Here is a 13,858-nt window from a genome sequence, read left to right on the forward strand (position 1 = left end):
CGGCCTGCAGACCGGCCCAAAGTGAAAAGTTAGGACCTGACAAATTATTTCTCATGTTAGAAAAAAGCCAGAGGTTGTCACAGAAACGTCAAAGAATGACCGAGATGCATTGGCACACGGCTTCAGGGGAGGTCCAGGAGCATCAGTTGGCTGGATTATCCATCTAGCTGGGTGCACCCAGGCTAAACCTGGGTTCAGAGGAGCCCCTGGCGGAAAGTCACCCTCAGGCGTCAAGCAGCACAGCCCGAGGCTCCCAGCTCCCGGTGGGGAACAAGCCAGACCCTTCTGCGCACTGGATCCGCTGGAATTCAGCTCGGGGGCGGTGAACAGATTTTCATCCTCCCCCGGCCAGGGCAGCTGCTGCAGCTTCAGCAGAGCTGACTGAGCACGTGTGTGAGGCTGACCCTGCTCCGGCCGGAGTCCCCGGGCCCGATCCTGCGGGGGAGGGGCCGGAGTCCCCGGGCCCGATCCTGGGGGGAGAGGGGCAGGGGTCCCCGGGCCCGATCCTGCGGGGGGAGGGGCCGGAGTCCCCGGGCCCGATCCTGGGGGAAGAGGGGCAGGGGTCCCCGGGCCCGATCCTGGGGGGAGCCTGGGTCCCCGGGCCCGATCCTGCGGGGGTAGGGGCAGGGGCTGGAGTCACCGGGCCCGATCCTGCGGGGAGAGGAGCCTGGGTCCCCGGGCCCGATCCTGCGGGGCGAGGGGCTGGAGACCCCGGGCCCGATCCCGCGCCGCCCCATTGTTCCGGCCGCAGAGACATTTTGTATCTGGAGCCCGGCCAATCTGCGGCTCCGCCCTGGTCGCCTGGCTCCGCTCGCCCCGCCCCAGGCCCGGGCCGCGCCGGAACAGCTGGGGGGGCGGGGCCGGGAGAACAAAGCTCAGAGCCCGGGGGCGGGGCAGCTCCTGGGGGCGGGGCTCGGGCCCGGCCCGGGGGCGGGGCAGCTCCTGGGGGCGGGGCTCGGGCCCGGCCTGGGGGCGGGGCAGCTCCTGGGGGCGGGGCTCGGGCCCGGCCCGGGGGCGGGGCAGCTCCTGGGGGCGGGGCTCGGGCCCGGACCAGACGCTGCTGCTGCCTCCGTGGGACCCGGGAGACCGGGCTGGGCAGCGGCTGCTCCCCCCCGGGGTCCCTGCGTGGGGGGCCCGTCATTAACCCCTCCGTGCCCGGCCGGGGGGGGGTTTCTCCAGCCGGGACCAGACCCCGGGCAGCCCCGGGCTCTGCTTGCCCCAGCCGGAGCCCCCCCGGTGAGTGAGACCCCCCGGTGGGGGGAAGCGACTCTCTGCCCCCGGGAACCGGGGAGAAGCCTCGGGGCTGCCTCAGCCCCAGCGGAGCCGCCGCCAGGATCTGCCCCCGGCCCCGCTGGGATGGGGGGGGCAGAGACTGGGGCCCGGCGGGGGGGTCCCCTGGGGGGTGTCGGGCGGGGGGGGAGAAGCCGGAGTTGCGGGGGGGGGGAAGGTGGGGGGGGGTTGAACTGTCTCTGTGCAGCCAGGAAATTCCCGGGGGGGGAAGTGGGGGGGCGGGGGAAGGGGGGAAGTTAATTGGATCCTGTCCCTGTTTGTGCCACTCGCCTCTCAGCCCCGATACAAATTCCCTCCGGCTTTTCCCCTTTTCTCTCTCAGCATCTCACACGTGGCTGCAAACTCCGGGGCGATTCCCCCCCTTTCCCCTCAAATGATCCGCTCTCTCCTCTCTCCTCATCCCCCCCGTCTCTCCCTAATTCTCAAATGTCCATTTAAAATCTCCTCCCATTTGGGGGGGTTTTCCCACCCCTTTTATCTGCACTAATTTGTGTTTGTTGACGTGGGAGATCGTTGCCCTGGGTCAGGGATCGGGGGCTGTGTGGGGAGCCCTGAGACAGGCTGACTCTGGGGTGGGGATGGGGTGTCCCTTCTCTGCCAGCAACAGGGCCGGGGTGGGGAGGGGGGAAGGGAGGAGCCAGTGTCCCCCATGGAGCCTGCCCAGTCTCTTTGGTTCTGCTCTTTTCTAGCATTTAATTCAGAGAATTTGTTACTGGGGAGGCTGAAAAATCTCTCTGTGGGTTTAGCCTGGCAGGAGGGGCCAGGTCTACACTGGAATAAAGAGATCAAGTATTTTACCAGCATGGCAGAATGTAGGGTGTCTGTCTGCAGGGAAAGGGCCTGGGGGAAGCCTGATGTGAAATTCACTAAAGCCTGTTCTGAAACCCCCACAACTGCCCTTCTCATCCAGCCAGGCCGTAGAATGACATCCATGTTTCCCTCCAGTTCATCCGGTACTCCCACGGGACAGGGGAGAGAAATGGCTGCAGAGGAGCCCGTTCAGGTAGGGATTATTGGGGGGTTGCTGGTGGGGTCCTGCAGGAGGGAGAGGGACAGCAAATACCCCGGAGAGGGGAAGGTTTGCACCGTCTGGGTTGGAGCGGGGCAGGAAATGCACAGGGTGAAGAAAGGGAGGAGGCCAGGGAGTGGCAAAGCTGCCAGGACCAGTTTAATAAGTGGCCTAGATTCTAGGAACAGACCCATGAGTTCAGCGGTGGAAATGCCCTGATTTGTGGAACAGGAAATAACCCACCTACATGGGGCTAGGAAAACTGACCAGACTCCCAGTGCTGGAGCCTGACCCGACTAACCAGCGGGTGCCGTGACTTATGAAGGGGGCCCCCACTAGTCAGGTTTGGGGAGCTTCCCCTCCCTTCATATCCAGCTCCATACAATGCAGAGGGTGTTGGGCTCCTTACCAGGGAGCTCTCCCTGGACCCTGCTAGGGGCTCCATCTCCTGTATCAGTCTGTGGCTAGTCGGCGTGTGATGGTTCTGCTGGGCGTGTGATGATTCTGCTGGGAGAGAGGAGGGGCTCTCTCTTCGTCCCCTCACCCTGGTGTTTCCTGGATGCTCTGAGCATGTGGTCGGACAGAGACATCCCTTAGGGGAGGATCTATTAATGGAGATTCTCTATGTCCTAGTAAGGAGGAGAGGATGGAAGGTAATAAAATACAGGTAGGATCTGATGAGAAAGAGTCAAATGGAAAAAAAAGAGACCCTTTCAATTACATCATATAATGGCAGACAGCTAAAAAGTGACACGTTTTTAAAGTGCTTATATACCAGTGCTAGGAGTCTAAATAATAAGATGGGTGAAGTAGAGTGCCTTGTACTAAATGAGGATATTGATATAAGGCATCACAGAAACTTGGTGGAATGAGGATAATCAATGGGACACAATAATACCAGGGTACAAAATATATCGGAAGAACAGAACAGGTCGTGCGGGTGGGGGAGTGGCACTAGATGTGAAAGAAAGCATAGAATCAAATGAAGTAAAAATCTTGAGTGAACCAAACTGTACCATAGAATCTCTATGGATAGTAATTCCATGCTTGAGTAATGAGAATATAGCGGTAGGGACATGTCACTGACCACCTGGCCAGGATCATGATAGTGACTGTGAAATGCTCAGGGAGATTGGAGAGGCTATTAAAATAAACAATAATAATAATGGGGGGGTTCAGTTATCCCCATATTGACTGGGTACCTGTCACCTCAGGACGGGATGCAGAGATAAAGTTTCTTGACACCTTAAATGACTGCTTCTTGGAGCAGCTGGTCCTGGAACCCACCAGAGAAGAGGCAATTCTTGATTTAGTCCTAAGTGAAGCACAGGATCTGGTGCAAGAGGTGAATATAGCTGGACTCTTTGGTAATAGTGACCATAATATAATTACATTTAACATTCCTGTGGTGGGGAAAACACCTCAGCAGCCCAACACTGTAGCATTTAATTTCAGAAAGGGGGACGACACAAAAATGAGGAGATTAGTGAAACAGAAATTAAAGGGTACGGTGCCAAAAGTGAAATCCCTGCAAGCTGCATGGAAACTTTTTTAAAGACCCCATCATAGAGGCTCAACTTCAATGTACACCCCAAATTAAAAAAACATAGTAAAAGAACCAATAAAGAGCCACCGTGGCTAAACAACTAAGTAAAAGAAGCAGTGAGAGGGGAAAAAGGCATCCTTTAAAAAGTGGAAGTGAAATCCTAGTGAGGAAAACAGAAAGAAGCATAAACTCTGGCAAGTGAAGTGTACAAATATAATTAGGAAAGCCAAAAAAGAATTTGAAGAACAGCTAGACAAAGCCTCAAAAAGTAATAGTAAATATTTCTTTAAGTACATCAGAAGCAGGAAGGCTGCTAAACAACCCGTGGGGCGACTGGACGATCAAGGTGCTAAAGGAGCACTCCAGGACGATAAGGCCATTGCGGAGAAAGTAAATGAATTCTTTGGATTGGTCTTCACGGCTGAGGATGTGAGGGAGATTCCCAAACCTGAGCCATTCTTTTTAAGTGACAAATCTGAGGAACTGTCCCAGATTGAGGTGTCATTAAGGGAGGTTTTGGAACAAATTGATAAACTAAACAGTAAATAAGTCACCAGGACCAGATGGTTTTCACCCAAAAGTTCTGAAGGACTCAAATGTGAAATTGCAGAACTGCTAATTGTAGTCTGTGACCTGTCATTTAAATCAGCTTCTGGACCAAATGACTGGAGGGTAGCTAATGTGACGCCAATTTTTAAAAAAGGAGGTGATCCTGGCAATTACAGGCTGGTAAGCCCGATATCAGTACCAGGCAAAGTGGTTGAAACTCTAGTAAAAGAATAAAATTGTCAGACACAGATTAACATAATTTTGTTGGGGAAGAGTCAACATGGTTTTAGTAAAGGGAAATCATGCCTCACCAATCTACTAGAATTCTTTGAGGGGGTCAACAAGCATGTGGACCAAGGGGATCCAGTGGATATAGTGTGCTTAGATTTTCAGAAAGCCGTTGACAAGGTCCCTCACCAAAGGCTCTTACACAAAGTAAGCTGTCATGGGATAGGAGGGAAGGTCCTCTCATGGATCGGTAACTGGTTAAAAGATAGGAAACAAAGGGTAGTATAAATAGTCAGTTTTCAGAATTGAGAGAGGTAAATAGTGGTGTCCCCAAGGGGTCTGTTGTGGGACCGGTCCTATTCAACATATTCATAAATGATCTGGGAAAAGTTGTAAACAGTGAGGTGGCAAAATTTGCAAATGATACAAAACTACTCAAGATAGTTAAGACCCAGGCAAACTGTGAAGAGCTACAAAGGGCTCTCTCAAAACTGGGTGACTGGGCAACAAAATGGCAGATGACATTCAATATTGATAAATGCAAAGTAATGCACATTGGAAAACATAATCCCAACTATACATATACAATGACGGGGTCTAAATTAGCTGTTACCACTCAAGAAAGAGATCTTGGAGTCATGGTGGATAGTTCTCTGAAAACATCCACTCAATGTGCAGCGGCAGTCAAAGAAGCCAACCGAACGTTGGGAATCATTAGGAAAGGGATAGATAATAAGGCAGAAAATATCATGTTGTCTCTATATAAATCCATGGTACGACCACACCTTGAATACTACATGCAGATGTGGTTGCCACATCTCAAAAAAGATCTATTGGAATTGGGAAAGGTTCAGAAAAGGGCAACAAAAATTAATAGGGGTATGGAACAGCTTCAGTATGAGGATGTGCTGCATCCGAGAGTGCTAAAGGAGTTGGCAGATGTGATTGCAGAGCCATTGGCCATTATCTTTGAAAACTCATGGCGACTGGGGGAAGTCCCAGATGACTGGAAAAAGGCTAATGTAGTGCCCATCTTTAAAAAAGGGAAGAAGGAGGATCCTGGGAACTACAGGCCAGTCAGCCTCACCTCAGTCCCTGGAAAAATCATGGAGCAGGTCCTCAAGGAATCAATTCCGAAGCACTTAGAGAGGAAAGTGATCAGGAACAGTCAGCATGGATTCACCAAGGGCAAGTCATGCCTGACTAATCTAATTGCCTTCTAGGACGAGATAACTGGCTCTGTGAATGAAGGGAAAGCAGTGGACGTGTTGTTCCTTGACTTTAGCAAAGCTTTTGACACGGTCTCCCACGGTATTCTTGCCAGCAAGTTAAAGAAGTATGGGCTGGATGAATGGACTATAAGGTGGATAGAAAGTTGGCTAGATTGTCGGGTTCAACGGGTAGTGATCAATGGCTCCATGTCTAGTTGGCAGCCGGTATTAAGTGGAGTGCCCCAAGGGTCGGTCCTGGGGCTGGTTTTGTTCAATATCTTCATAAATGATCTGGAGGATGGTGTGGATTGCACCCTCAGCAAGTTTGCAGATGACACTAAACTGGGAGGAGAGGTAGATACGCTGGAGGTTAGGGATAGGATACAGAGGGCCCTAGACAAATTAGAGGATTGGGCCAAAAGAAAACGGATGACGTTCAACAAGGACAAATGCACAGTCCTGCACTTAGGACGGAAGAATCCAATGCACCGCTACAGACTAGGGACCGAATGGCTCGGCAGCAGTTCTGCAGAAAAGGACCTAGGGGTTACAGTGGATGAGAAGCTGGATATGAGTCAACACTGTGCCCTTTTTGCCAAGAAGGCCAATGGCATTTTGGGATGTATATGTAGGGGCATTGCCAGGAGATCGAGGGACGTGATCGTTCCCCTCTGCTTGACATTGGTGAGGCCTCATCTGGACTACTGTGTCCAGTTTTGGGGCCCACACTACAAGAAGGATGTGGAAAAATTGGAAAGAGTCCAGCGGAGGGCAATAAAAATGATTAGGGGACTGGAACACATGACTTATGAGGAGAGGCTGTGGGAACTGGGATTGTTTAGTCCACGGAAGAGAAGAATGAGGGGGGATTTGATAGCTGCTTTCAACTACCTGAAAGGGGGTTCCAAAGAGGATGGATCTAGACTGTTCTCAGTGGTAGCAGATGACAGAACAAGGAGTAATGGTCTCAAGTTGCAGTGGGGGAGGTTTAGATTGGATATTAGGAAAAACTTTTTCACTAAGAGGGTGGTGAAACACTGGAATGCGTTACCTAGGGAGGTGGTGGAATCTCCTTCCTTAGGTTTCAGAGTAACAGCCGTGTTAGTCTGTATTCACAAAAAGAAAAGGAGGACTTGTGGCACCTTAGAGACTAATCAATTTATTTGAGCATGAGCTTTCGTGAGCTACACTTCATCCGATGAAGTGAGCTGTAGCTCACGAAAGCTCATGCTCAAATAAATTGGTTAGTCTCTAAGGTGCCACAAGTACTCCTTTTCTCCTTCCTTAGAAGTTTTTAAGGTCAGGCTTGACTAAGCCCTGGCTGGGATGATTTAATTGGGGATTGGTCCTGCTTTGAGTAGGGGGTTGGACTAGATGACCTCCTGAGGTCCCTTCCAACCCTGATATTCTATGATTCTATGATGATAAGACTGGGACTTTTCAGCTTGGAAAAGAGATGACTAAGGGGAGATATGATAAAGGTCTATACAATCATGATTGGTATGGAGAAAGTATATAAGGAAGTGTTATTTACGCCTTCTCATAACACAAGAACTAGGGGTCACCAAATGAAATCAATAGGCAGCAGGTTTAAAACAGACAAAAGGAAGTATTTCTTCACACAACGCGCAGTCAACCTGTGGAACTCTTTGCCAGAGGATGTTGTGAAGGCCAAGGCTATAACAGGTTTCTAAAAAGAACTAGATAAGTTCATGGAGGACAGGTCCATCAGTGGCTATTAGCCAGGATGGGCAGGGATGGTGTCTCTAGCTCTGTTTGCCAGAAGCTGGGAATGGGCAACATGGGATGGATCACTTGCTGATGACCTGTTCTGTTCATTCCCTCTGGGGCATCTGGCATTGGCCACTGTCGGAAGGCAGGACACTGGGCTAGATGGACCTTTGGCCTGGCCCAGTATGGCCGTTCTTATGCTCCTCTCCCCCACAACCAGTGGGGCTGTGAGTGGGGCAGCAGGCACTGAGTGTGGGACTCTTGCTCTTTCAGGGGCCAGTGACCTTCGAGGAGGTGGCTGTGTATTTCACCAGGGAAGAGGGGGCTCTGCTGGACCCCGCTCAGAGAGCCCTCTACAGAGACGTCATGCGGGAGACCTATGGGAATGTGACCTCGCTGGGTAAGGATTCCTGTCCCCTCCGTTCTTAGAGGGGGAAATGCAGAGTTAAGGTTCACAACACCCCACAATTACACACACACTAACATGTACTTCCCTGCTACAGAACACTCTGGGTACTGCACAAAGTCCAACACCGTCTCTTTGCTAAAGCCAAATAAGGATTTAGGTCCAGCGTAACAAACCGAAGCTTCCGCACTCAAACACTGAGCCTACTCTACACTCACCGGCTCAGACTTGCAAACCAATACCACTGTGCAAGCCCGGTCTCTCTGGGTCTAGCCCTGGGGGAGGCCATGTTTCCACGCTGTCCAGCCCTTAGCACTGCAATCAATTAGTGGGGAATTAGCAGTCTCTAGACTGCTCAGTCCACTTGATCCTGGCTGAGTAACAGTGAGTCTGTGAACACCTGCCCTCAGGCAGAGCGGGGCAGCAAGCAGTTAGGGGCTCTGGCTTGCAAACAGGGCAGAGGACCACAGTCTATGAGCCCAGGCCCTTAGTCAGGGTGGGCTAGCAGGCAGTTAGGGGCTCTGGCAAGGGTAAGCACCAGACACAGGCCTCTGGCCAAATGTGGGGAGGCTGCCACCCCAGGGGTGAGGTGGTAGGGGGGACCCAAGCCAACCCTGCTCCACTGGGTCCCAGCCCACGGCCCTAACAGTGGCAGAGTGTTGCACCACCGGGTCAGCGGGGATCTACCCACAACACGCCAACCTGTCAGGCCAAGGCCCAACCAGACGGTCGTGTAGTTTCCCTGGGCTACTTCCTACCTCCCCATAGTCTGGTACCTCCATGCTGTAGGTGTCCTCTGTCTCCCCGGGATGGGTGGTCAGCAGTAGTCCCAGGCATTTGTCAGCACCTTGCTCAGCCAGCGGCCCTGGGAGCTCTGGCCAGGCATCCTGGAGCTCCCCATCAACATCCTGCTCCGGCAACAGGGGGGAAGCGTCCATCTCCCTTGGCAGCTCCAGCGCAAATAACGGCCATCCTTTTGTACTTCCACTTCCTGTCCTGCCCCTCCACGTCCGGTGGGGTGGGCATGGCTTTCCTGATTCTGAAGCCCAAAGGGCGGGTTATGGTCCTTCCAGGTCTAGCTCTGAGGGAGGCCAGGCCTCCTCGCTACACACTCCCCTCCCCTCACCGTGAGGTTTCCTTCTGAGTCATTGTCTTCACTTTGCCATTGATCAACCTTGGAGTCTTCTAGAAGTATGCCCCCAGGCTGCTGGCAATCTCCGTGACAAGAACATGCCCTGGTGCACCTTCACTGACACAACCTACAAACACAGCGCGGAAATGAGGCACGCTTGGTCCCTCAGGGTTCACATGGACCTCTCTTCATCCCACAGTCACAGCTCTGCCAAGCTGCTCCAGCTAATCCCTCCACCTTTCAATTACGGCTATGCTTTCTGCATGTGATCTTTAGAGCACTTTAAAATAGAACTCTGAACCCCCATATTTTGGAGTCAGAGGGGAAAACTTCCAAGAGGAACTTCTGCAGAATGCAAGAAAAAGGCACAACACACATTGTCTGAAACTATCAGCGGTCGGGCTCCATCTCAAATTCATGGGTGTGGTTTAGGTTCAAAGGCCGCAGCATAAACCCTCTTGAGCCAACTCAAAGAGGCAGTGGGGGCTACGTACTACCTGAGATAAATGCCAAGTGAAAGAAATCAGTCCGGGGACAATGAGAACCATCGTTTCAGCCCCAGCTGTGGGTAAGAAACTATGACAAGAGAAAGATGATTTTGTAAAACAGCTGCCAAAGGGAATGGGGGGGCCTGTATCTTAGGTATCTCTTTAACAGATCTCCCCCAAGTTGAGCCACTAACCCTTCCCTGAATGCCCATGAAAAATGTACCCTGCTAATTTCAAGAGACTCCAAATACACATGTGGAATTCAGGGTAGTTCGAATAGTTGGTCTTTAAACAGAAAATAATGCTTCCATCGAGCTGCTGCCTCTCGCGGAGGTGGATGGCCTACGCTGATGGGAGAACCTTTTCCGTTGCTGTAGCGAGTGTCTACACTGACGCACCACATCAGGACAGTCGCAGGGTCTCAGGTGTAGACAAGCCCTGGGATACGACATTCAGTGACACCCCCAGTCCCTCCTTTTCCTGACTGCGCTGAATCCCTTCAGTCCGTGCTCACCAGTCCCGGCTTTCCTACACCTCTCCCATTGTCTCTGGGTTTCTCTCTCTGATTCAAAAGCAGGACTTCCCCTCTGGCTGGAGTCTTTAATTCCTGGAACAGGGAGTTACTGACTCTGTGTTTTAGGAGCTGCCTTGCCAAGATGGCCAACGGCATATTGGGCTGCATTAGTAGGAGCATGGCCAGCAGATGGAGGGAAGTGATTATTCCCCTCTATTCGGCACTGGTGAGGCCACACCTGGAGTTTTGGGCCCCCCACTACAGAAGGGATGTGGACACATTGGAGAGAGTCCAGCGGAGGGCAACGAAAATGATTAGGGGGCCGGGGCACAGGACTTACGAGGAGAGGCTGAGGGAACTGGGGTTGTTTAGTCTGCAGAAGAGAAGAGTGAGGGGGGATTTGATAGCAACCTGCAACTACCAGAAGGGGGGTCCCAAAGAGGATGGAGCTCGGCTGTTCTCAGTGGTAGCAGATGACAGAACAAGGAGCAGTGGTCTCAAGTTGCAGCGGGGGAGGTTTAGGTTGGATATTAGGAAAAACTATTTCACGAGGAGGGTGGTGAAGCACTGGAATGGGTTCCCCAGGGGGGTGGTGGAATCTCCTTCCTTAGAGGTTTTTAAGGCCCAGCTTGACAAAGCCCTGGCTGGGATGGTTTAGTGGGGGTTGGTCCTGCTTTGAGAAGGGGGTTGGACTAGGTGACCTCCTGAGGTCTCTGCCAACCCTGTGATTCTATGAGCAGTGTCTGGCTGTGTGTGTTCCCAGCAGAGATGGGGATGGTTAAATCCCTCATACGCAGAGCGTCCTGCACCTTTGAGCACCTGAGGAGCTGCCCCCAGGATTTGACTGTTTTAAAATGGGCTGGGGTTAAAGTAATAGACTCTTTGTGACAAATGTCCCATGAACTCCCCTGATCTCCCTTGTTTTCTATCCCCTGAGCAGGGTTTCCCGTTTCCAAACCTGATGTGATCTCCCAGCTGGAACGAGGGGAGGAGCCGTGGGTGCTGGATCTCCAGGGCTCTGAGGAAGGAGAGATCCCGAGAGGTGCCTGCGCAGGTGAGGGATCATTAAACCAATTCAAATACACTCTGTGGCTGAAGGAAATACCTGGGACTCGCTAAAAAGGCCTTGGGAGCTCTCGGAGTTCAGGAGTATCCCCAGGAGGCCTTGTACCCTATGGGCAGCTATCGCTCACGGCTTCCCACCCATCCTGACTGACACCCAGCAGCAGCTCCCTCCCTGATGGGATGTGGAGGCAGAATTGTTCCCCTCCTCTCTCCACTAAGGAGAAGAGTTTTGGAGAATTCAGCTACTAGATTTTTTTCTGTCTCTCCAGCTCTAATTTTGATTTGTTTTCCCCTTTTCCATCCCTGTTTCTGATGTTTCTCCCTGTGTCCTAGCAGGTGCTTGGATGGTGAATGAGAACGAGGAGCTGAATCCTGAGCAGGAAGATGCTGAGCAAGTGGAAGCGCACAGGGAATTATCACAAGGATCGAAAGGGAATGTGTCCAGGTGTTGTGTGAGGGGGAAAGCCTGTGAGAGCCAGCCCAGGCCAGAGAGGCAGCAGGGAAACCAGCCCAGGGAGAAAGTGGGTAAATCCATTAATTGTCAGGGGACTCACCAGGACTCCAAGGAAATCACAGCCGAGCAGAGAATACCTACAAGAAAACACACATGCACTGAGTGTGGGAAACACTTCAGTAGCCACTCAGACCTTATGAAACACAAGCGAATCCACACGGGAGAGAGGCCCTATGGATGCGGTATGTGTGGGAAAAGCTTCAGCCAGAGCTCTCACCTTATTCGGCATCACAGGATCCACTCAGGAGAGAGACCTCACGAGTGCAGCAAGTGCGGGAAAAACTTCACTCTGAGTTCTGCCCTTATTAGACATCAGAGGATCCACACGGGAGAGCGACCCTATCAGTGCTGTGAGTGCGGGAAAACCTTCACTGACAGCTCAGCTCTTATTAATCACCAGAGGACCCACACAGGAGAGCGACCCTATACATGCTGCGAGTGCGGGAAAAAGTTCACTCGGAGCTCAGGTCTTATTATACATCAGAGGATCCACACAGGAGAGCGACCCTATGAATGCTGCAAGTGCGGGAAAAGCTTCACTGTCAACTCAGACCTAATTAATCATCAGAGGATCCACACAGGAGAGAGGCCCCATGAATGCTGCGAGTGCGGGAAAAGCTTCACTCAGAGCTCAGCCCTTATTAGACATCAGAGGATCCACACAGGGGAGCGACCGTATAAATGTTGTGAGTGCGGGAAAAGCTTCTTTGTCAAGTCAGATCTTATTGGACATCAGAGAATCCACATGGGAAAGATCCCCTATAAATGCTCTGAGTGCGGGAAAACTTTCACGCAGAGGTCAGCCCTTGTTACACATGGGAGGATCCACACAGGAGAGAGACCCTATGAATGCCATGAGTGCAGGAAAAAATTCACTGTCAAGTCAGACCTTACTAGACATCAGAGGATCCACACAGGAGAGCGCCCCTATGAGTGCTATGAGTGTGGGAAACAGTTCAGTCAGAAATCAAACCTTAGCGCTCATCAGACAAGCCACACAGGCGAGACACCTTATCAATGCTGTGAGTGTGGGAAAGGCTTCAGTGTGAGCTCTGCCCTCATCATACATCAGAGGATTCACACGGGTGAGAGACCTTATCGCTGCTCGGTGTGCGGGAAAGGTTTCATCCGCAGCTCACACCTGAATAGACATCAGAGTCTCCACAGGAGAGAGAGACAGCACAAAAACTTTGTGTAGGGCTGAGAAGTTTTTTTTGTTTGGTGGTGGTTTTTTTAACCATATTTGCTAATTCCCACACAGCAATCTTTTGGTTTGTTTGCACCATTTGCATCACCCTGTTCTCTCAGCTCCCCCAGGTTAGTTGCCCTCTTTTGCCTTTTCACAGATCGCCCTTCTCTGGGGTGACTCCCGTGGTCCTTTCTACCAACTCCTTTCTCCCAGGAGTCTTGGGAGCGTGTGTCCCTCTGGCCAGGAGTTTCCATCAGCCCCAGGTGGGGGAAATAGGGGTGACCTCAAGTAGCTACACTGAGCGAAAATCAACCTGGGCTTTGTCTCCTCTAGGATTTTCCAGCCTGCTGGAGGTAGCGATCCTCATGTAAACACCCTGCTGTATGTGCCGTGCTGACATAGCCCAGGGGCTGGGGTTAGCTCGCACCTTCCCCTTTGACCTGTCCTAATCGACACCAATGTTCCTGCTCTGGAAAGGCCCTGACCATCACCTTTATACTGGCCCCGCTCTAGCAGAGCGAGTCTTAGTCACCAAGTTCCCCCTTTGGCGACAGATTGTCTCATCCCCAGTTGTTCTCACGCTGGTCCAGGTTGTGCTGGGCAGCAGGTATTTTTCTTTTTACCATTTTTCTTATTGAAAATCTATTTCAATATCACAAAGAGGAGGAGCAGGAGTGGGACAAATGTATCATTTCAGTCTTTGCAACACTGGCAGGAAATGGGGTGAGTCGACGGGATTCCCTCCTTCCCCATCACTGTCACTAGGCCCGCTCACTCCAGCAGCGCTGGGGTCTGTCTGAGCCACAATGGAGCTTATCCACCTATATTCTACCCCTCCACCTCCCAAACTTAATAGCACCGATTTGATCCTAAATTTGACTCGTTATGGAGATGAAAGATGAAAGTGTCCCAGACCTGGCTGGGGAATTCCAATGGATCCCAAACACCATGCGATCATTCCCAGTTTAAATCCCAGTTTCTGTCTA

The 13,858-nt window shown here is 51.9% G+C and overlaps 1 protein-coding gene across 1 annotated transcript in view; it reads left to right on the forward strand.

Moving 5' to 3' along the window:
• The first annotated feature begins 1,040 nt into the window (after positions 1-1,040).
• The window catches only part of LOC140904144 (uncharacterized), a 30,529-nt gene continuing 17,711 nt past the window's right edge, over positions 1,041-13,858 (forward strand). Inside the window, 5 exon segments of the mRNA XM_078850980.1 lie at positions 1,041-1,236; positions 2,201-2,293; positions 7,838-7,964; positions 11,045-11,158; positions 11,503-12,840. Coding sequence (XP_078707106.1) covers positions 2,213-2,293; positions 7,838-7,964; positions 11,045-11,158; positions 11,503-12,840 — 1,660 coding nt within the window. The 5' untranslated portion in view covers positions 1,041-1,236; positions 2,201-2,212.

This window comes from Lepidochelys kempii, chromosome 28 (genome assembly GCF_965140285.1).
Source record: "Lepidochelys kempii isolate rLepKem1 chromosome 28, rLepKem1.hap1, whole genome shotgun sequence".
Lineage (NCBI taxonomy): Eukaryota > Metazoa > Chordata > Testudines > Cheloniidae > Lepidochelys > Lepidochelys kempii.